The following is a 23,955-nucleotide window of genomic DNA, read 5'->3' on the forward strand; positions in this document are numbered from 1 at the left end:
ATTTTATATATTTACATTTTAATACTTGGCAAAAGATTTCAACCCCTTTCAAATAACATTCATTCAACCAACATATTGCTCAGTTCATGAGTCTGTGGAGTAGTAACAAGTATAGAAATCAATTTGTCCAGGACCCTACAGGAAGTTAGTGGCAATACTAAAAAAAACCTAAGAGAAAAATTATTCTATCATATTGCTTTTTGAATTGTTCCATGTATAAGTTAATTGCTGCTAAGAAGTAATTGGGAAAAATCCATATTTTGTGAACTAAAAGAAGCCACATCCCTTGAATATTTATCTTTTGCACTTTTATGACAGAAATTAACTTGTTTCCAATATTGTAGGGTGCCATTTTGTGAAATTTCCTAATAAACCACCATAGCATTTCTGAAAATGTCTTTCATTTCATGTATTTTACAATCAAAGAGAAAGATTTCTGTCTGTCAATATTACATTACCTTCTTTCACATGTTATACTACACCATAAATTAAAAGATCAATATTTTTCTTAAAGAAATTGTTGTCTAAGAAAAATACATTTTGGAAATTAGTAAATTATTACTTATTCCTTTTTAAAAAAGCAATTAGAATAATACTTTTTTTCTTTTCAAATAATTTATGCTTATTTTTTCAGTATTGGGGGATAATCAATGAAGACTACTTTTCAAAGGAGCAAATGAATTTATACTATACAAAAACTAATTTATACAAATGAATATCAAAAGATAAGTGATTACTATGAAATTTTGCATAATATGTGCAAAATTCAATTTACAAGCTTTAATCTTGCAGAAAACCATCCTACTGAATAAGAAAACAGGCAAATTTATTTAAACCAATATAAGTAGTTTGATGTCACTCCAGGAAAACAAAGGTTATCAGTACAAGATCCTCCATAAGTGGGAGGGCAAGCTGAACATGGCACTCCTACTTTGTATGGCGCTTCTCCAATCCAGTTTCCCCTAAGAAGAAGGAAAAATATATATACATAATTTTAACATTTATAATATAGTTTGAAAATTAAGTTGCCCCTACATCAATGCAAAAGAAAAAGGCAGGAATTTCCATGATGTATCCTGTCTACAAAGGAAGGAGTACAATTACACTGGATCATAGGATATAGCAGATATACTATAAATATATAGATACATAAAATAAAATACCACAATATTTGAAGAGCATGAGAGACCACAACCTTGATTTTAATTTAAATAAAATCTGGAGGAAACACGGACCCATTGAAGTTTACTAAATGGAAGAATGACAATGTTGCATCTATTTTTTTTTTTTTTACTATAACTGATAGTTGAGTGGAGGATAAACTGGAGTAGAAAGAGATGGAAAATAGAAATCAATCAAGAGGCTGTCAAAATATTCTAGGCTTGAGATAATGAGAGCCTCTTCTGGGATGACAACTGTGCCAAAAGAAAGATGGTGAGAGACAGGAATATGTGAAAGTAGAATTGGCAGTATTTAGTAAGAAATATTTGAAGAGTTGAGAATGGGTGCTTAATTTGCAAGCTTGGATGACTTGAGAGAATATTAGTGTCTTTGGAAGTTCGGAGGGTTGAAAGTCGACAGGGACAGGAAGGAAAGCTGAGTTTAGTTTTGTGTATATTGAGTTTAAGGTATATATAGAGTTTAGATGTCTAATAGTCATTTGGAGATGGGAGATGATCTAGGCCGTAAGAAAAAAGTTTGGATTGAATAAGTAGATATGAGATTCATGGGCATGCGGGTGATAACTGAATCAATATGAACTGAGATGATTACCATTGGAGATAATATGTAGAGAAAAGAGGGCCCAAAATAGTGCTTTATAATTGTAACTGAGATGATCATCTATCAAAGAAATTTGAGAAGAGGCACTCAAGAAAATAGGGGAACAAAGAGAGGCTAATGTTATAAAAACCTAAAGTGAAGAGGGTATCCATAAAAAGGGGATAGTCAACAGTGTCAAATGCTGTACAAGTCAAGAAGCACCATCAAGAATATGCCATTAGTTTGAGAACTAAGAAATCACTGGTAACTTTGGAAAGCACAATATCATTTGAATGATGGAAGAGAGAGCCAGAAGGGAAAGTATAGGTGAGAGAGAGAGGAGGGGGGCAGAGAGAAAGAGAGAGAAGAAGAGAGAGACAGAGACAGAGGGACAAAGGCAGAGGCAGAGGCAGAGACAGAAAGACAGAGAGACAGAGACAGAGGAAGAGGAAGAGAAAGAAGAAGAGGAAGAGGAAGAGGAGGAGAAGGAGGAGGTGGCCTCAATTGTGGACTCTAGTGAAGTTACTAGGGGATAATGTCATATGTTTTATGTTTGCTATTTCTTTGTCAAAAATATTTTTATTCTTTTCCGAAATAAGGTCCAATTTGTGTACAAATTATTAAAATGGATAGACTCAAGGTATAAATAAATATTTAATTGAGATGCAGTATTAAATAATATTTGCATGAATGATGAATTTAGTAATACCAGTGGTAGATAGTATGTGTGACTTATGAGGAAATCACTTGAGTGAAAGCCAGCTGTTCTAAAAATGTCACATGCTAATTAATCTAAAGCAAATATTGAATAACACATGATTCTCTTACTATCACTCCTACTACAAATATATTTACATTGTGTTATGCTTAATTTCATTACACCTTCAAGCATAGAATAACAGCTTTTCTTTTGCAAACATATAATCATTTTAAAATTAAGTTTATCCATTTATTTGGCCACAGAAAACAATATGGTATAGTTAAAGGGACATTAAATTAGGATTAATATGACTTGCATTCTAGCTTGTAATTTGTCACAATCTCTGTCTGATCTTGGTTTGGTTCCTGAATCTCTTGTTTATTCATCTTAAAAATGAACACATTGAAGTAGGTCACTTCAAAAGTTCATTGAAATTAAGTAATTAATTTTGTCTTCTTTTGCTTATGATTACTATCTCAAATTTAGGAATCTTCTCTCATCCCTCTTTCACCTCTTTTTATTATGTTCAGAGCAGACTGTACATTCATACTATGTGTTCACAAGGACTTGTTTTCATTCAAAGCGTACATTCAGTGCTATTTTATCAAGGATTTCTGTGTTTGCTTTAAACATGCAAAAGAAAAAGAAAATAATCCCTCTCTGAAATATTGCAAAATATTTAGTATGTTGTGGACAAAATGATATAAATAATGTTTTTGAAACAATATAATACTTAGATGACAGTCATATTATTTTTATATAATCCAAAATATAAATTGAGCTATTTTTACTCTTAATGTAATATATTTGTGCATCAATCATTACATTGAAATATCAATGTATGAACTGAATCATATTCATATTAACATCCTCCTTAAATGTGAAAAAAATAAAGATATAATTATAGCCAAATAAATGACAGTGTAACTTACAGATTTTAGTCAGAGATGAAATAAAGAAGTTAAAAGAGTAGGTTTCTTTGTGTGCCAAAATATAATGACAATATCACTTCATGATACATTAAGCCAAGGCAGACCAAGAAGTATGAGAAATGCAGAGACCATAAGATTCAGTAATTAAAAGATCATTGGCAACTTTGAACAGTTTCAGTTGATTGATGAAGACTGAATCCAGATTACAAGTAATGGATGAGAAAAGATGAAGTTGAAGCAATGAGAGTAGATAATGGTATTGATATTCACATTTACTGCAGCAATTTAGCCAATGTGTAATGGGGCCAAAAGAACCCAGAAATTGCCTTAGTCAGCAAATAAGTGGTCTTTTTGCTTAGGAGAAAGATATGATCACCAATGGAAACAATATATTAGAACCTAAACTCATTAGAAAAATATCATAAACAGAAACTGTGGGAGAGTTGCAATCTCCTACAAAATAACAAAAATTGGTGTCAAAGGAAATGAATCTATAAAAAAATTGGTGTGGGTTCCAAAAAGGCCAGATCATGCAAAGAGCATGAATTTAAGATATGGATGAAAAACTAAAAGTGAATGAAAAAGTGAAAAGGTATGCTAATATTTTACATTCATATTTTGTTCATAACTGATAACTTTATAATAATAGCCAACATTTATAATAGTTTTATTAAAAGCACAAGCTAGGTGGTGCACTCTAATACCTCTTCTGTTCCATACTTTCCCTCAGAGCCTCCCAAACAATGAGCTAGTTCTGGCTATTTGTGTACCAATCTCATTATCAATGTGGATATTCCTGGAAAGTATACTGCCAAGGTAAATGAATTTATCCACAGCATTCAAAACTTCATCATTTGTTATAACCAATGGTTCCACATATGGGTGATGTGGTGCTGGCTGATAGAATACCTGTGTTTTCTTGGTGTTAATGGTTAGGCCAAAATTATCACAAGCAGAGAATTACTCCATATTTTGTTGTAACTCTGCTTTGGAAACTGCATTGAGTGCACAGTCATCTGTAAACAAAATAATCATGCATCAATACTCCCTCTAGTTTAGTTTTGGCTTGTAGCCTTATCAAGTTGAAGAATTTACCATCAGTGTATAGCTCACTTCAACTTCATATTTTCCTCATTGAAGGGAAAGCATTTGACAGCATGGCTAAAAATATCATACTAAAAGGCTAGCATGGAAGCAAGCACAAAGTCTCGTTTCACTCCATTGGTGATTGACGAAGTTAAATAGCATTGTCCATTGTCCAGAACTAGGGCAAGCATACCATCATGAAATCAATATACTATACTGATGAACTTCTTTGACAAACATATTTTGACATAATTTTCCATAAGCCCTCATGATTGACAATTTCAAAGGCCTTGATCAGGTCTACAATGTTGTACACAGTCCTCTGTTCCGTTCCTAACATTCCTCCTGGCGTTATCAGGCAGTAAAGACCATATTGACTATCCCTCAGATGTTTTTGAAACTACTCTTACGTAGATAACCTTTTTCTAGATATAAGATGAGTCTATTTAGGAGGATTCTGGCAAGAATCTTGACAGCAGTGACCAAAAGAGAGACTCCTCCTGTGTCACATGACAATCTATTCACATTATCTTTATAGATATGGACAATGGAGGGTTCCTTAAATTTCTGGGGCATAAGCTCCTCTTGCCATATAATCTAGAAAATTTCAGTTAGCTTTGTATGAGCAATGGACCCTACCACCACTACCACCATCTTGTAACTCTCAGCTGAAAGAGAATAAACACCAGGTGCTTTGCCACACAATAGTAGCTTAATGGCATTCAAAACCTCTTCAACAGCTATGGAGTGACTGATTTCAACTTGAGGCAAACAGTTAGTTTCCACATTGTTTGACGATGATTTCTTGAGAACACTAAGGAAGTGTTCAGTCCATCTCTTTAGGATCATGTCATTATCACTAATCAATGTGACACTATCAGCACTGAGTAACTGAAATGCATACTAGGTCTTTGGCTTAGAAATAGCTTTCAGTGCATCATTAAAATGATTTGGATTATTACTATCAACATAAAACTGAATTTCATCTGCCTTCTTACTGAGCCAAGAATCTTACATTTCTCTTATTTCACATCTATTTTACTTTTGATGGAATTAAATTTTACCTTCTTAGAGATGGATTAACTAGCCTGCTAGTACACTCTGTAGAGTTCTTATTTTTAATTTAGTGGCTTCCAAATTTCCCTATAATTTTCATCAGAGCAGGCTTGATGTCCTCAGATAAGCAAATGCAGACTGTACATCAAATCTCTGAAAGGTACGCATTCATTTTTCTGCTTTACCCTTGCCAAATGTGTGTTGACTCAACTTTTCCTCCAAGTTAGCAAAAAACTGTTTACACTAACTTTTCTAGTAGTCTTTTTGCATATGGGCTGCCACTTTTATTGAATGTGAATATTCAGCTTGGAGAGGCATGTTGGACTGATCATAGACTTATCTTCTCCAAACTAAATTATTTTCATCATTCTCACATTCTTTCTGTCTCTTATTCTTGCACTCACATAGTCTATTAAATCTCAATGTTTGCTGCGAATATGAATCCATAAAGTTTCACTGCCCTTAGGAAAATGGAATACAGTGTTGGTGATGAGGTCATGAGATGGACAAGTCTTCAAAAGCAAATGATCATTGATATTGCTGTTTCCAACTCCATTCCTTCCAAGGAATGTCACTGCCATGTCTGGTAGTCTAGCCTACTCTCACAATAAAGTCACTCAAAACTATAAGCAGCATTGTGACTATAGCTTCTATTGTATGCATACTTGCTGCTTTGTCATTCATCCATCACCACAGGGCTGTGAGATACACAGAAATGATAAAATGGTATAGTAAGGTCTTTTGATTAGAGTGTAAATTAAATTTATGTGAAACCGAGTTGCACAAAGTCATCAAGCCTCATACTCTCTTCCAGAGTCATCACTGTCTAGTGTCAGGATAGAGTCAAGATAATTGATTATAACACAAAATGTAGTGCATGACTTTGGAGTCTTTGATGCTAAATAAATTATAAGCACTCCACAACAGTTATTTCACCTGCCTTCATGGCCATTGGAACAAATTGTTCTCATCCATCCACTCCAACACGGAAAGTCTTCACTTGCTTGGGGAAGACATCCCCCTAACACACTCTACAATTTGAGACTTCTTGGTTACCTTCAACTTTAGCTCATCTGCTGAAAAGGTTTACCAGGGTGTGGCCATTGTGCTTGCTAAGATTTTTGGAGCCACAGAGGAGAGTTAGGTGGATTGGGTGGATAGCAGAAGTGGAAAGCAGATTTGTTAAGGGCTCAGAAATCCTCACTCCAGGGGTACTAGTCTTCCCTGAATATACTCTATACCTGGTACTTGAAGGAAACCAGAGAGCCCAGGAGATGGAAATGAGTGAGAATTCTAGGCAAGAATAGAGATAGAACCTCTTGTGCTTGGAAAGACAAAGAAGTCATTAATATTGAGACACAGAGAATGTGGGAAAGAATCAAACATAAAAAAACTTGAAAGGGAGAAGGAGATCAGGCAGATATATACCAATTAATTGTAAACTCCTATGGGGAAAATGTGTGAAGAGCATATTATTTGCATTAACATTTTTCCTATCACTTTCTTAAATCTAGACAATGAACAAAACAACAATTTAAGCTCTCATTTGTATCACTTGGCAATTCCAAAGGTGTAAGTTTTCACAATGAGGGGAAAATAGTGATCCAGTAAGTTCTAGCTCCAGCATACCTCTAGGGCCATTAGAATTTTATATTTTATCCTGGAGGTGAAAGAGAGCCATTGGACTTCATTGGATAAGCCAGTGAATATAATTAAATCTGTACTTTAGGAAGGTTAATTTTACAAATGAGTTAACAATGGTAAATAAGAAAGAGACTGGAGGCAGGGCAACAATCAAAAGACTATTGTTATGAGACAGGTGAGGACCTGCATAGGATAGTTGCTGTGTTAAAGGAGAAAATCAAGGATACAAGAGAGATGTTAAAAGGTATGACTGACAGAACTTGACAACAGAGTGGATATGGTGAATAAGAGAGAGTGAAGTGTGAAGGATGATACTTAGGTTGCGAATATAAACTATTGGAAGGATAGTAGAGCCCTTAGCAGTAAGTTTAGAAGCAGGAAGTTTAGAATAGGGAACAGTTTGGGATGAAACATAATGAGTTTGAATTTCTATGTATTGAGTTCAAGATAGCTATAGGGTATCCAATTGGAGATGTCAATAGGTATTTGAAAATCAGAGGTTGGAAAGGTCATGAAAGATATTAGGTATAGTTAAGAAGGTCTAGTAGTCATCAATATAGAAATGACATTTGAATCCATGAGAGTGGATGAGATCAGCAATGAAAATGGTCTATAAGTGAAAAGAGGGCCAAGAAAAGATCCTTGCTTTATATCCAGTTAATGGCTATAACTTGGATGAGAACCATAAAAGGATACTGAGAAAGGGTTAGATAGGCAAGTGAAAAACTCTTTTTATAAAGAGTTTTTTATAAAAAGTGTCAGGAAAACCTAGAGAGAAGAAATTACTAAGAAGAAGATATCCAAAAGTGTCAGAGGCTGCAGAGAAATTGAGAAAGAGAAAATCTGAGAAAAAGTCATTAGATTTGGTGAATAATAGAGCATTGGTAACTTTAGAGAAAATAATTTCCATTGAATTGCAATGTCATAAATCTGACTGCAGAGAATTATGAAGATATCAAGAAGAAAGTGGAAGCAGCCTTCTCAATTATTTGAGACACCAAAGAGAAAAGATATATAGTATGAAACTAGTGGGGATTAATGCATCAAGAACTTTTTTTGTTTTTTTTTGAAAGTGGGAAACACAAGGACTTGTTTATATTCAGTAGAAAAATTACCAGTAGAGATCGAGAAACTGAAGATTAATGAGAGTGGGATAATAGAGGAGAAATATGCTGGAAAAGAGAAGTAATGGGACCATTTGTTTATGCAGAATGGTTAGCCTTTGCATAGAAAAAAAGCCACCTCTTCTTTATGTGAGATGAAGTAAACAAAGAGATATAGGTAGAAAGCAACTGAGTGATGTGAGATGAGGAGAAGGAGATAAGAGAGAGCATGCCAAAAAGAGGAATTGGTATTTTATACTAGACAGAAGGCCACTTAAGCTCCTTGAACAAGAGAGTGATGTGACCAAATAAGCATATTAGGTGCGTTAATTTGGTGACAGAGTGAAAGATTTATTGGAGAGGGAAGTCACTAGATATAAAAAGATTAATAAAGGACCTTTGGAAAAGTCCAGGAGAAAGAAGATAGGGGGTTATTTGCATATAAATTGAAAGGTAAGAAATTAAAAAAAAAAAAGAGAAGCTATCTATATTTAAAATCTACTTCTTGATCAAATCTCCTTATTCATCTTTAGGCATCCACAGGGTACCACATGATTATGAAATCTAGTTTAAAAAAATAAATGAAGGAGCTACCTTTCCAATGTCCTTTCCTTACATGGGAACTACTTTTTGCTGATAAAAATTTAAAAAGTAATTTTGGGGATTCAATATCTATAATCACCTGACATCTCAGTTTTATAATGGAAATTTTCTGTTTCATAATCCATACCAGGATGAAAGATACAAAGAAAAATCTCTGGATGGTTCTGTTCTGAGGCTCCTGCACATAACTGTCAATAAAGCAAGTCTCATCTCTTATACATATTGACATGATACAAGCTTTCAGTGCTCTAGGCAATACTCTAAGATATGCAGACCTCCATTAGTGTAGAGTTTCTATGTTAGAAATTCCCCATACAAATGGAACTGCAAGTCTCATTTTTTAAAAGGAAGAAACTGAATGCTATGCAAATATTCATATTAAATAATTTGCCTAATTTAGAACCTGGAATTTCCCATGCTGAAGGGGTAGTGGTAGAGAAATCCTTCTCTGCCAAAGGCAATTTGTATGAGAGAAATCTCAGAGTTGGATAGACCTTAACTTAGATTCTGCCAAATTAATGTCTTCCAACCCCATATGCCAGCAAACAGATCCAGACAACTCTAGGCCTTGGGTAAGGTGGTGGAGAGAAAACAAAAGCAGACATTCTTGTCATTTTCTCCAAATATACCCACCTAACCCTTAACTATATATTCCTACTTTATTCTCTATACCTTAATTAATGAGAAATACAATTATTTTAGGCATGATAAGTTTTAAAAATCAAAAGGATTTACATTCATTGTCAATGGAAAATCACTTCTTTCTTAATGAAATACAGCTAATCAATAACATTTCTCATGTAATGGTCAAAGGAGACCTGGTTATAACAGAATTAGAAGAAGTAATTGACACTAAATGAGGATTCTGTAAAGTATCTATTAAATAAAAGTTAAACACTTACTTGGGGGCATAGTTGCATACCAAGTAAATTGCTCGCCGCCAAACAGCGCCCCAAACATTCATATTCTGGCAAGTATGGATTGCACAGCCAATACGATTGGAAGTAGCCCAGACCATCTAAATAAATAATTATTCTTTTGTTGAAGTCCAAGAATCAATAAAATACATAATACTAAGAAGATAGCAAATATACTTTAAATTTAGATTTAAAAATTATGACAACTCTGATTACCTGTGTGTAATGTGTACACATCGGCCCATAACATCTCATAGGACATCTGGGATTGCAGTCTTGAGGATATGGAAAAGCATAGTCTTTCACTTCATCATACCATGGTTTAACCAATTGGAGAATGGAACGATATCTAGATAAACATAAAAAAGAAATGGGGGCAGAGGAAAGGAAATGATTTGGAGAGAGGGAAAGACATTTGGGAGAGAGAAAAGGAGAAGGGGAGACTGAAAGAGGGTGGACTAATTTGTCACATATCACTTTCCTCAGGTGTTAGATACAGTTAGTTGGGATTCATCTGTGAAGTTTAGTGAACTTGAATATTAATTAGGATGAACTAAATCCTGTCTCCCTCTGTACCATTGCTGCTAGATCAATATCAATAAGTCAACCAAAAAGGACCCTGGGATTAAAGGATGGTTAATTCTTATTTTCTACTATGTGTGGTCAATTGTCTTCTAAAGACACTTTTTTATTTCCTATTATGTTGTTTTCTATTGTTAATTTTTCCTTTAATAAGCAATATTTTTCTACATGGTCTTACATACTTTGTAGATTGCAATAATGTGCATATTTCCTCTACTGAAAAATATACATATAAATAGATAGAAACATATCAATGTAGATAGAGATCACAGTCTCTCAACAGCTTATTCTTTGTGAAATTTCGTCCATATCTTTCTGTTGGGAATTCACCTAAATGTTTTGTTTCTCTTCTTTTTATTCTTTTAATATATCAGCAGTTCCATTGCATCACTAAGATCTGTTATTCCTCTAGATGACTGGCATCCTCTTTCCCATAAATGCATGTCTTTGACAATAATATGGACTGCCTAGAAAGATGATGGACTACCCTTTATTGGAGGTCTTCAAGCAGAAGACTGGCTGACCACACGTTAGAAATTTTATAGTAAATATTATTTTGAGGTTTCATGTAGATTACATGGCCACTAAAAGTCTTTCCAACTCTATTAAACAGAAACAAAGAATAGAAGAATAGGCTTGGAATCAGGAAACAAATTCAAATCCTGCTTCTGTCATGAACTTATGGTTTGACCCTCAGAACATAATTTAACCTCTTCCAGACTCTGTTTTCTAATATGTAAAATTAAAATGTAGAACTCAATGGCTGCTAATACTTTCTTGTTCTAAATTTATGACACTGTGAAATATCTTTTATGCTGCTTCTCATGCAATGACAAAATTGAATTATTTTAAACTGTATTTCCTTTCAACCATATATGCTCACAGCATTATTTATCTTAGATGAATATCACATTCATTTTATTGAAAACTAGTTTTTTTCACACATTTCATTATCTATATGTTGACTTCTCAAAAACAAATGAGCCTGTCTTCTAAAGAGAGATTATTCTTAGCTTTCATCTTCAGTTGTCAATTAGATGAATGATTTATTTCCTGAAGGGTTTTGGGGACACTTTCAACATTTTTATTGTAGTATCTGTTTCTTTAAGAAATTTTTAATAGAATCAGTGTCTTTATTTTGTCCTTTTTCAGTTAACAACTTGTTTAAACAGGTTAGGCTGAAATTGTTTCTATTACATATATTTCCTTAAGATTTATTCAAATTTGAAATGAATTTTGCCCTTTGGTTCAAATAAATATTGCTCTAATGCTTTGCTGACAATTTATTCTGAAATGGCTGCTATGTCTTTAACCTGTAGTTTTCTGTCTTTTTTTAAGTTCTCACTTCATTCCATAGTTCCTACTAAATTAACTTCAAAATTTCTTAGAGTTTTCATTTTGGGTCTCTTGCAGGAGGAGAACAGTGGATTCTTTCAATGACTATTTCACGGTTCTAGGACATCAGGGCAGTTTTCCTTGATGATTTCTTGAAAGTTGTTTAGGCTCTTGTTTTTATGGTGGTTTTCAGGTAGTCCAGTAATTCTTAGATTGTCTCTCCTGGACTTATTTCCCATATCAGTTGATTTTCCAATGAGATATTTTACATTTTTTTCTATTTTTTTCTTTTTTGTTTGTTTGATCCTTGATGTCTCATTGAGTTATTCACTTCCATTTGTTCAATCCTAATTTTTAGTGAATTATTTTCTTCTGTTAACTTTTTTATCTTTTTGTATTTAACCAATTGAACTTTTAAATAACTTGTTTATTCATTGAATTTTTTTCTATTTAACAAATTCTGTTTTTCAGAATTGTTTTCTTTTTCCATTTTGCCAAAACTATTTTTAAGGAGTGATTTTCTTCAGACAATTTCTGTTTCCTTTTCCAAAGTTTTCATTTCCTTTCTCCATTTTTCTTCTAACTCTCTTTTAAGATCCTTTTTGAATTCTTTCAAGAGATTCTTCTTAGATGGAGACCAATTTATATTACTCTTTGAGGCTTCATCTGTAGATGCTTTGCCTTTAGTGTCTTCAGGGTTTGAGATCTGTTCTTTCCTATCTCCATAAAAACTATCAATGGTTCCAGCTCTTGTTGCTTTTTCACTCATTTTTAAATGTTAAAGTCTCATCTTAAGAAGAAAGCAAGACTTTCCTAAGTTTTCTCTACAAGTACTTCCTCTACAAATACTTTCTTTACACTTCCCTGAGACTGATGCTGCTTGCTTCCATCTCATGCTGGGTGGGCATGGCCAAATCCCACTTTTTTTATGCTGGGGTTCAGGGATTTTATTTGCCTTCTGCAGTTGTGTTGGAGGTCTCACAGCTAGTCTGATAATTTATTGGTTTCTGAACCAGGACAGAGTAGCAAATGCTGCTGTAATTTAGCTATAAGCCTCCTGCTAGATTCCCTAAGTAAATTCAAGTCTCCCTGCACTTCACTGCAACTCTGCGGGGCTTCAACTTTCCCCCTGCCCTATTAAAACAGACCTTTACTGAAGTTCTTCCAAAATATCTTCCACTGCAAATTTGCTACACTCCAAATATTTGTGGGTTCTGCCACTTCAAAAATCATTCAGAGCCCAGACAAAAACCTGTCTACTTTCCACCATCTTGGCTCCACTCCCTCCTATCTTAAAGGAAATTTTTATTTCATACAAACATGAGCTTTTTTGTTTTATTTCATTATTTCATCATTGGATTTTTGTTGTAACCTTATTTTCACTATCTTGAGACAGCGTGGTAGAAGATGGGGACAGTGAATAGGAGTCATAATAGATAAAGTGGTAGAAGAATAATTAGGAAAACCTGAGTTTGACTCTTAGGGATGTGGCATTCTAGCTGTGTGATTAGGAAATTTCTTCATCTAAAAATAGATATAATAATAGCACCTACCTCTCTTATGAAGGTCAAATGAGACTGAGCATAAAAACATATATGTGTACTGTAGATATATCTATATTGCTTGGCAAACCTTAAAATATTTTATAGAGGTGAGAAATTCCCCTCAATCAGTCTTTAAATTGACGTAATCAGGCAAAATATATATATATATTTATCTGGTTTGGTTTGGAGGATCTTGTTAAGTTCTTCATAGAGCATCTCTGTTCTATCAGCAATATAATGAAAATGCCATGTTGCTAAAATATGTTCAAGACAGTCTTTTTGGTTATGATCATTGTGAGCATAGCAAAATAAAGTGATCAAGTACCCATTTCTCATTGCTTCTGGGTGAAATAAACATCAAACACTTTTTTAATATCCTTAATAAGGAGAAGGTGTGAACTACCTCTGTTTCACTTTCAGATTTTTATGTCCTCTGTTTATTTTTAAAGTATCAATATGCTTGGAAACTCATCCTAATTTAAAGGTTTTTAGATAAAGATGAATATTAAGATAACTAAATTAAATTAACTCTTTGTTAACTTTCTAAAAGGACTCAAAGAAAATAATCTTCATGTAACTAAATAGTTCCAATCTGGATAAATTTATTAAAGCAGAGTCATTGTACAAGGTGGAAAAAACTGGCAGGAGTTGGGATGGGAGGAGAAAAGGAAGATGAGTTGATGACTCATATTTATAGTTATAGTATCATGGTTATTTTCAACTCAGAATTCTCCAACTTTTTCCCATAAAAATGGACTTTTCTCATGCACTGAACAGCCATGAATATGGCTTCAGTAGCCACTAAGGAATTTCCCTGGCTCATCTGAGAGGAAGACTGTATAAAGTTGATCATCATAATAATTTTAGTGGGTGGTTTGAGGTAGAGGGAGGGTTTTAGCCTGTTCATGCTCACAAGGGTATTTAACTTCCTAGAATGAAAAGGAAAATTGGCTTCACTAAGCCTTATTCAAATGATTTATTGATAGTTGAACAAAATGGAAAATCTTTATTAGACCAACAACTGGTATTGTTCAAGCCAGGGCACTATAAACAATAAATTCATGTGGATTAATTATACCAATGAAACCACCTCCTACCTTCCAGTTCGAACAGACAGATTTTGGCCCAAAAATCTCAGTAAATAAGAAGGTCCATGGTCCCAAATGCATGTGGCAGCCCAAGCCTCAGCTGATTTTGCAAGATTTTCATCCCAAACCTGTTCCAAGAGTAAAATGCTTTTAGCTTTCCCAAAATTATTAGTGACAAAAGGGAGAAAAAAATCCAGGTGAAATACAATTACTTTTAGGTGTCCCTGAAATTCTAAAACTTGGAATTATTTTTAACAAAAGAGATTGTTATTCACAATATAAATTACTTTGATACAGGATAATTGTGGTGTTTGCAGTTTTTTCAGAGATGATCAGAGTTAAAGTTAGTGACTTGTAACCAAAAAATTAGCCTACAAAAATTCAAATGGCCTAGGATATTATGCCTTCAAATGGTTAGATGTTAATTTCTTTGGGTCCGAATTTCTCCATTTATAAAACGAGATTAAATATTAGCCATTTGTAAGATCCCTTCTAATTCTTTATTGTTTTTCTAGTGATCCTATTTCACTAAAAGAAATAGTCTATAAAAGTAATATAACTGAATTGTTTTGTAAAAGATGGAAGTTAAGAAAACCTAACTTCAACTTCTCTGTTAGTTATTAATGCATGAAGATAGTAAAATCTCTAAACTAAGGTTAATTAAGTACTAATTAACTAGAACAATAATAAAGATACACTACATACTAACTAATGTACTTTGTTGTTATATAGTAATTTTTTTGGTAATCTTGTTGGCTCTTTTTGGAGTTTTCTTGACAGAGGTATTGGAGTACTTTGACATTTTCTTCTCCAGATCATTTTACAAATGAAGAAACTGAGGCAAATAGGATTAAGTGACTTAGGTTCACAGAGCTAGTAAGTATTCAAGGTCAGATTTAAACTCATTGAGATGAGTCTTCCTGACTCAATGCCTGGCACTCTATCCATTATGCCACTTAACTACCCAAACTAGTGTACTAGAACTTATCAAAATATAATTGATCAAATAAATTGTAATCAATTCTAAGACAATATATAGCATAATCAAATTTAGATAAACTGTAACAGGTTTTTAAAAATTATTTATTGACTGAATGAAAGATTTGTAGCTAATGTAGTAATTTAGAGATTAAAAGTCCCATTAAAATAAAACAGACCTTTAGGCTTGTGATCCAGACTCACGAACTTATAGGATTTAGACTTAGCAGAAACCTTGATACTGAGTTTCAGAAAGGTTATAGGACTTGACCATGGTTATATTGAAAATAAGTAACTGAACCAGGATTCCAAGCAGAGCATTCCAACTATACATATGATGTGAGCATTTTATTATACCATGTTGCATCATTATGAGGCCTCCAGCATTTTGCGAGGTCACAATTTTCTTATAAGTATTCCGATGCAAAAAAAAAATTACATATAGAGAATAAAATTAAAATATTATGATGATAGTACCTTTTATTTGCAAAGCATTTTAAACTGTCTGAAAATGTTCCAGCATGATAAAACACAGCCATATTTTCAAGGAAAATAGTTGAAGAAACTGATGCTCAGAGAAATGCAATGTATCCAAGGTGACATAATGAATTAATAACAACAGAGACAAAATTAGAACCCCTAGTATTGCCATCCTATTTTAATGATTTTTTTCCCCTCCCTTACCCCAGAGCATTTGAAGTTTGAAGAGGCAGGCTATAAATTCAAATTAGAAAGTAAAAGGAAATGCTTTGAACCCAGCTATAGAAGGGACCTTTCTTTTTTTTTTTTTTTCCTCCAAGTTCATAAATATTTTTGGATATTTCTTTTTGGTAATTTGGGATATTTAGGGACATCTAAAAGGAAATTGTGATGGACAGTAGAAGAAAGGGCCCATCAAGGCTTTAGCTCTTTTTCAGCATATAATCAATTCCTTCTGTATAGTGAGTGAGTGTCTCATATAGAAAGAAAAGAGAGGTCATTAATTCCACAGCATTTCTTCTTGTAATGTGTAAGTTGTAACAAATTTTTGTTACTTTGAACCACCCAGTTGGACAGTGAGAAAGATTAATCATTTGGAACATTTTATTGCAATGAGGTCTATTGTAGTTTTGTAAAATTTTGCCTGCAGACACATAGATGAATCCCAGTGGAGGTAAAAGATCATCAAAATAAACCCTGATATAAATTATATATGTAGTTTTATATTTTTAACACAGGGAAAATGTGATGGGTATCAGAAATTTTAGTCCCTATTTCTTAGCTGTAAATGAATTAAATATGAATGTGGCTGCTATAATATATATACTTGGATCAGCGAGTTAAGAAAAAACACAAAATAGAGGATACCCTAATTCTCCAAAATGCTATATTTTGCTATGAGACATATTTTAACTCTTTATTACAGAGGATTTTCAGTGAATTTCTTTTTTATATGTTCCCTAATTAATTTATTGAATCATGAAATTTTTTCTGAGTTAGAGCTGAAAGATATTTCAGAGAGGTAGGGAATATCTTTCCCCTCCTGCACCATTTAATTGTAATTTCATGTTTATATTGGATGTATGGAAGAAAAGCATATCATCTCCACAATAACCAGTGGAAAGCACATTATTTGTAGAATTGCCAGAAGAAAATTAGCTCCTAACTAATTCAGCTACACATACTCTGTAGTTGTTTGAGCCATACCAAGTCTGACTTCTGTCTAGCTTGATTCCTTCATCTCTAAATTGTGATGTTTGTGAAGACCTTTGCAAATCTTAAAGTACTACACGAATAGTAACTATTACTACTATTATTATTAGAAAATGTCACCACTCAACTATATAGGAAGTACAGAGAATAAAAACATTTAAACAAGACTTTCTAAACATAGAAAAGTGCTTTTTCAAAGCCATCCACCTGGTGTCAGTGGAAGCTTAGCATTATGTGCCTGTTGATGTCAAAGCAAGTGAAATTCTACTGGGTACATGGAAATCATAGCATTGTTTATTGATTTCTTGAGACAAATTTTATTTATTGTGTTACACCTTTTTTTTCCTCCCATTCTCCTTCCTAATGGGCAATATTCCTTAAATCATAGAAAGACAGTAGGCTTAGGAAAATAATATAATTATAAAAATATAAGGAGGTTGGATTGGATGACCCCAAAGTTCCCTTCAATTATTAAATTTATGATTCTATGATCTAAATTTAGTGGTAATATTATACAAGAATTTCACTGTGGTGCTAATAATAATCTATAAGGTATATGTGTGTAGAAAATGTCCTACTCTAGAGGGTAAGACTGAAGAATTAAGTTTATCTAAAAAAAAGGAAAAGAAAAATTTTGATAGGGCAAACAGAACTTAAAATGACTAAGAAAAAGAAGTTTGAAAGAGTACCTGTCTGATCAGTTTCAATTTCCTAGTAGTTTATCTGTAAATGAATAGTAGAGAAGGAATGATTTTGTCAATGTAGAGAATTTCTGGTTTAGAAAACTCTCTTCACCAAGTCAACCACCATTGACTTATTTTTTTTTAAGTACCAGGGGGTTACTTGAGGAATATGTCAAGTTGAGTCACTTGTTCAGGGTTCTACAGCTAAAGAGAGATCATATATTTGCATGAGCTTTCAACTCTAAAAGGGCACTGTAGCCTGTATGCCACTTAGCCCCGAGGAAGAGCAGTCTTTTTAATATTTAAGTCATCAGAAATTCCAAAAAATAAATTGATGTTGAACCAATCAAAACTAATGAAAAACTTCTCTCTCTCCAACATAGTAAGAGAGAGATGAGTGTATAGTATCTAGAAATTATCTGTTGTTGTTTTTTTTTTTTTTTGTCTAAGCAAATTTGGCTTAAGATAACATTTAATAAAAATAAAGATATAGTTGAAATCTTTAAGTCAACTAGTGGGACTTCTTGACCATTCAACTTTAAAAGAGTCTTATGGACTTTGTTCTTTGATATCTTCTCCATATAATAGACTAATGGGATGATCCCCTTAAGTATGGCAGAATAGTATGACCAAAAAACCACTGGTTCTGAAATCAGATTAAAGCTTCTAATTTTATTTCTGGTGTTATTGCCTCTATAACGTCAAGAGTCATTAATTCTTCCTGGGTATTACTTTATCGATCTTTCAAATAAGGAAGACTAGTTTCCAGGACTTTCCCATTCTGGGCTTTGATCCTATGACAATTATTTTAAAGAAAATTATCTAACAATAGAATTTATAATTAAATCATGACTTTCACAACTTGAAAACATTTTATTATTAATGATAAATGTTACATAATGCCTTGACCTAATAATGTCATGAAATTTCTTAAATCACAGGTAATAAATAAAGGCTTAAAATGGACCCTGTTTATGGAGCTAGAAGACCTCATAATCTTGGAAACACAATAATTTGGGAATTGCTCAAACTAAACTGGGATATATTTTTTCTCACATTGATTTTTCATTTCATTAAAGGAAATATTAATTAATTGAAACTCAAGATAGAAAAGGAAAAAATAGTTAAAATTTTATAATGATGAAGCTTAAAGGGTCTCCATAATTGATGCATGTGCTTTTTAAAGATTTTTGAGATAATTGTGTCAGGAAAGGTTTTTTGTTTTGTTTTGTTTTGTTTTACCTGAAGTATCCAAATTAGGAAATCATTTGTATGGCAATCAGATTAGTTGACCTCTCCTGCCAGGATACATTTTTTAAGGATCAAAAGATCAAAACTAAACATAATTATTTAAAATCAGAAATAGTAATGAATATTTTATAATATTGTAAAGTCTACTCTCTAAGTTTTTTTTTAAATAAATTTAATGACTCATTAGTGGTCTTGTTGAGTTGTTTGATTTTTTCTTTTAACTATTGAACAGTAAATAGGTCTCTTCAGGAAGCTTTCTAGTATCTAATTATCCTACCAGTTCAGGTGAAGTTAATCTTTTGGCATGACATTTGTCATTGCCTAATCTGTAGAAGTCTATGCAAATAATATTAGTGATATATTGCTAATTAGATATGTTTGTTTCCCTTTAAAATCTTACATGTCTTTTTTTAGACAAATGATCAAATATAAAATACACACCTTCATGATGTATCAAATGATGCCAAGGAGTACAATTTACAGTCAAGTTCAGAAGGAGCTGCATGGATAACTTGCACATTGTGAAAAAGTGCTTCATGTTTTTTACACGTTTTGGTTAAGAGGAGGTGATAAATCATTTCTAAGGTCTAGTCCAAATGTATTATTATTCTATACTTCTTTATATACCACACTGTTAACTAACAGAAATAAGAGCCTAATTAAATAGCTGGAAGAAAGTAAATCAGTTGCATGAAGAACAGGAGATTAATAAATGGAAAACATTTCAGGATACAAACTTATGGAAATAACCAATTTTTGATAATATATTAGATTTCTTTGCATAGTATCCTTGTGAAGATATGCCATTGCATCAGAAAGAAAGTAATTGGGATCAAACCATAGGCTTATTCCATTCCAACTTAGTTCCAGGGCTGAAAATATATTTTGTTGTTTCATTTATGATGGTAATATTGAAGGTCATGAAAGTGTGGTATAAGTATAAAAACAACATGAATTGATATTTTAGATCCTTAATAGAAACTGAAGTTGAGATCTAAACTTTCCCAGTAGATTTGTTCTCTGCAAATTCACTTCAGTTCAAGATTTTGGTATAAGAGAACAGGAAACATGATGGAGTGGAAAGATTTTTTTTGCAAGGAACTCCCAATATTGAAACACCTTCTATTAAATCACTTCTATTAAATCCCAATGAATTATCTCTAAACTTTGTTTCACAATGATCATTTTGCCTCTGTTTTTATCCACAACACTGATTTTTTTTGAACAGGGGAAAGTATACATATTCACAACACATCACTGAAAACTTCTTAAAAATGTGACAATAAACCATAAATGGCTGCTCTTTGAGGTCATCTTTTCTCAACGTATCCTAATTATCACATTAATAATATGTTCTAGATCTTGGCAGAAATTAAAATCAGGCTATAAACTTTACTCTTCTTTTTTTGAAAACTGGGACAATTTTTGCCCTTCTTCAGCCCTGTTTCACTTCTTTACTCCATGATATTTGAGAGGTCATTGATTGTAGCCCAAGAAACATATCTATCAGTTCTTCTGTATCCAAGACCTAGTGTTTTTCTGGGGCTTGTGATTTAAACTTCTATGACAAACTACTCCTACTCTAATTCTACTTCTGACTCTAAGTACTTATTATCCAAGCTATATTATACAAGTCTTTATTTCTTTTTAACAAGAATATGCAGTTAGATTAATAAATATGTCAGTAAAACAAATATTTGGATACTAGTTGTACAGCTACATGGAGAAGGAAATGACAAATCATTCCAATATTTTTGCCAAGAAAACCCCAAATGGGGTCATGGAGACTCAGACAAAACTGAAATAACAAGTACAGCTACAAGTGCTAAACTAAATTTGAGTTTGAGACTTTTTACATACTTTGAAGTACCATAATTTTATGAACATTAAAAATCATCAATAGGGGTATTTGTAACCTATTGACTATTCTAACTACAAATTCATTTGTTTTAGGACCAATGGGTCACCTTCAGTACCAAGGCTAGAGGCATACATGTGTCATATCCTGTGCTACAAACAACAAACACCACAATCCCTGAATTTGATGTAATGATGCTTTATTTCAGTGTTCCATTTATTCTTTATAGTGTTTATTTGCATGTGTGGTTTTGATACAGCTCTAAACAGTTCTCTGCCTTGAATAAAAATAACATATAACACTTTCTTTGTAAAAACCTCTGGGAATTATGTAAATAACAATCATTATATTAGAGAAAAATTGTAGCTATGGTTTGGATGGAGATATGTATTCTTCAGAAACACATAGGAGATGTACTTTACAAAATCTCTTCCTAATCAATCAAATAACATTGCTTACTATAAAGGACTCTAAATAAGAAAACAAAATACATGCACTCTATTTCTGGTTCCATAACTAATTAGTGATATGACATTAGGTAAGTACCTCTCTATTCTTCGGTTTCTTATAATTCCTTCTATCACAATCTAGAGTTAGATCTTTGATTCTATGGCTTGATTTTGAAGATAAAAGGAAACTTTGTAAGAGTGACTCCAATGTGCCCTGGTTAATACTTTATGTAGCGTATCTTTCCATTTACTAAATAGCAGTTTTTGATATATCGCCCTGCAAAATTGTTCTTCATTTACTTCTATATATATATTCTATTGCCTATTTCTATTCCCCTCCTTAAAGACAAAATTATGCCCACATCTCTTTGGTATCCGAGTACTTGATAGTATGATATATACACAGGAGATTAAATATTGTTTTCTCAGCATTGGGGAGTCAAAATGATATCCTGAATGATTTGCTCTTTTGTTTGCCTTTTGATTTAATATACCAATAATGTAAACATTTATAGGGGCAGCTAAGTGACATAGTTAATAGTAGCCCTGAATTCAAATGCAGCATTTCTATGGCCCTTATAGCATATGATAAAGGAAGATTATGAAAAATATTACCTGATTTAGAAATTTGGTTTTATCTTTTCAATGACCATGCAATTTAGTAGATTTCAACATCGTTCGATGGAAAATAAGTTCTTTGAGGGAAGGAACTACTTTTGATTTTGTCATATTGTTCCTTTATAACCCAGGGCTCATACATAGTAGAGACAGCTAAGTGGCACAGTGGTTAAAGAATTGGACTGGGAGGTAGAAACAGCTGACTTTGAATTCTCAAACACCAGCTGTGTGAAAGTCACTTAATCCTGATTTCAGATGAATTATAAGCATAGCTAATCCTGGGTAATCACCTTATGGCCAACATGGTGATAAGCATATTTAAAGTTAACTAGACTATTTTTTTATAAAACAGACGTTTTTTCTGATTTCAGTTTATATCTGAAGTCTTTCTACCTTGGAAATACTTGATCTTGAATTCCATTGGCATAATTTTAAAGAACCCAGTGTCATTTTTTAAAATATCAGTAAGTATCAGACTAGGAATGTAGTAGATAATTCAATTGGAAAATAAAAGAAAGAACCCTAGTCCAATGACTTTTTCCTGTGAGCATATCCCAATTTTGGACCAAACATTTCTAGAATTTCATTCTATGAGACCTTAAAATTCTAGTGATGGAAATACCTTTAAGAACTTCTTTCAAACCTCAAGTGCCTCTTCTTAAATGGGGTTGTTACCAAACTACCTGCCCACACCAGCTTCTACTGCACTCACTCTCTAATCACTTTATTTCTTTATGTGTGTGTGAGTATATGTATACACTTATCACAACCACATTCCATCTATACCTATTTATATTCATATATACATACTTATTTTATATTTATACTTATTTATATCTGTGTGTATTCCTGTATATGGACATGTTAACTTAGCAACAGAATATCTGAAATTCTGTCCCTTCCTTAGCACATTAATCACAGATGTACAAAGTGAAACTATTTAAATTCATGGCAAAAACTAATGGATTTTTTTTAGATCCCCAGAATTCTGCATAGATTTACTGACTGCTATATGGTAAACCTTACAAATTTTTTGTGATTAAAGTTCTGACTAAGAGTTTTATCAGAGCGCTTTAAAAAAAAAAAAAAAAAAAAAAAAGGTCATCCCCTATTCCATATAACACAACTCATCCAGGACTTCTGGAACTTTAGTTTCACAGAGAAGAAACTTTTTTGAGTTCCCATTTGTTACATTCCAGCAAAACAAACAAACAAACAAACAAAAACAAAAACAAAACTTTATTTTAAAAACTAACTTAAACATAGTGTTAGGTGTAAATAGCCCTCATATAAGAACATTTTGAGAAGATTAATATAAAAATGAGAGGCAGCATATAATATAGCAGATGAAGAATTGACCTTAGAATCAAAAAGGCTTGAATCTTCCACATACCATCTGTGTGATCGTGGACAAATCCCTTAACTTTTCAGTGCCCCATGTGACTTTTTGTTTTTTGTTTTTTTTGGCAAGGCAATTGAGATTAAGTGACTTGCTCAGGATCATTCAGCTTGGAAGTCATCTTGCTGTCCCTCACACTACATATGATTTTTTTAAACTATAAATTGCAGAAAATATGTCATCCTGCATTTATAGAGGGAATTTCTTCAACTAGAGTCCCCTATACTAATGAATTTACAGGTTTAATATCTATCCTTAAAGTTCAAATGAATAAGAAACATTGAATTTATAAATTACAGTAGGAAAAACAAAACTTCAGAAGTGAACAGAAAATTCAAAAGAGTTTCCTCTTCAGCTGTTTTTAGTTTCATTCACTGATGAAACTACAGGTAAACTCTAGCATGAATATGATAAGAATATTAAGTTTTAGTGTAGGGGGAATAGGAGTTCCTATTTGTAAGGGACTGAGAGTTGAAGGGTATTATATCCTGGTTATATTCAAAGTTATTGTAACTAGAGGGTAAGGACTGCAAAAATAATGAGAGTACCTAAACAGCATAATCATAACATTTGTTAGATACTTTCATATATAATATTTAATTGGATCTTCCAAACAATCCCATGAGACATATAAGAAAAATATTTTTATGACCCTTTGAAGAGGAAAATAAAGCTC

General features: G+C 32.8%; 1 protein-coding gene across 2 annotated transcripts in view; it reads right to left on the reverse strand.

Annotated features, from left to right (window-relative positions):
* Positions 1-571: 571 nt before the first annotated feature.
* PI15 (peptidase inhibitor 15) overlaps positions 572-23,955 on the reverse strand; it is a 47,526-nt gene continuing 24,142 nt past the window's right edge. For both annotated transcript variants that reach the window (XM_012541253.2, XM_031946243.1), the window contains exons 3-6: positions 14,361-14,479; positions 10,019-10,151; positions 9,788-9,903; positions 572-962 (exon numbers count right to left, since the gene is read on the reverse strand). In XM_012541253.2, the coding sequence (XP_012396707.1) occupies positions 827-962; positions 9,788-9,903; positions 10,019-10,151; positions 14,361-14,479 (504 nt within the window). In that variant the 3' untranslated portion in view covers positions 572-826. The remainder of the gene's footprint in view (positions 963-9,787; positions 9,904-10,018; positions 10,152-14,360; positions 14,480-23,955) is intronic.

Source organism: Sarcophilus harrisii, chromosome 1, assembly GCF_902635505.1.
Source record: "Sarcophilus harrisii chromosome 1, mSarHar1.11, whole genome shotgun sequence".
Taxonomy (NCBI): Eukaryota; Metazoa; Chordata; class Mammalia; order Dasyuromorphia; family Dasyuridae; genus Sarcophilus; species Sarcophilus harrisii.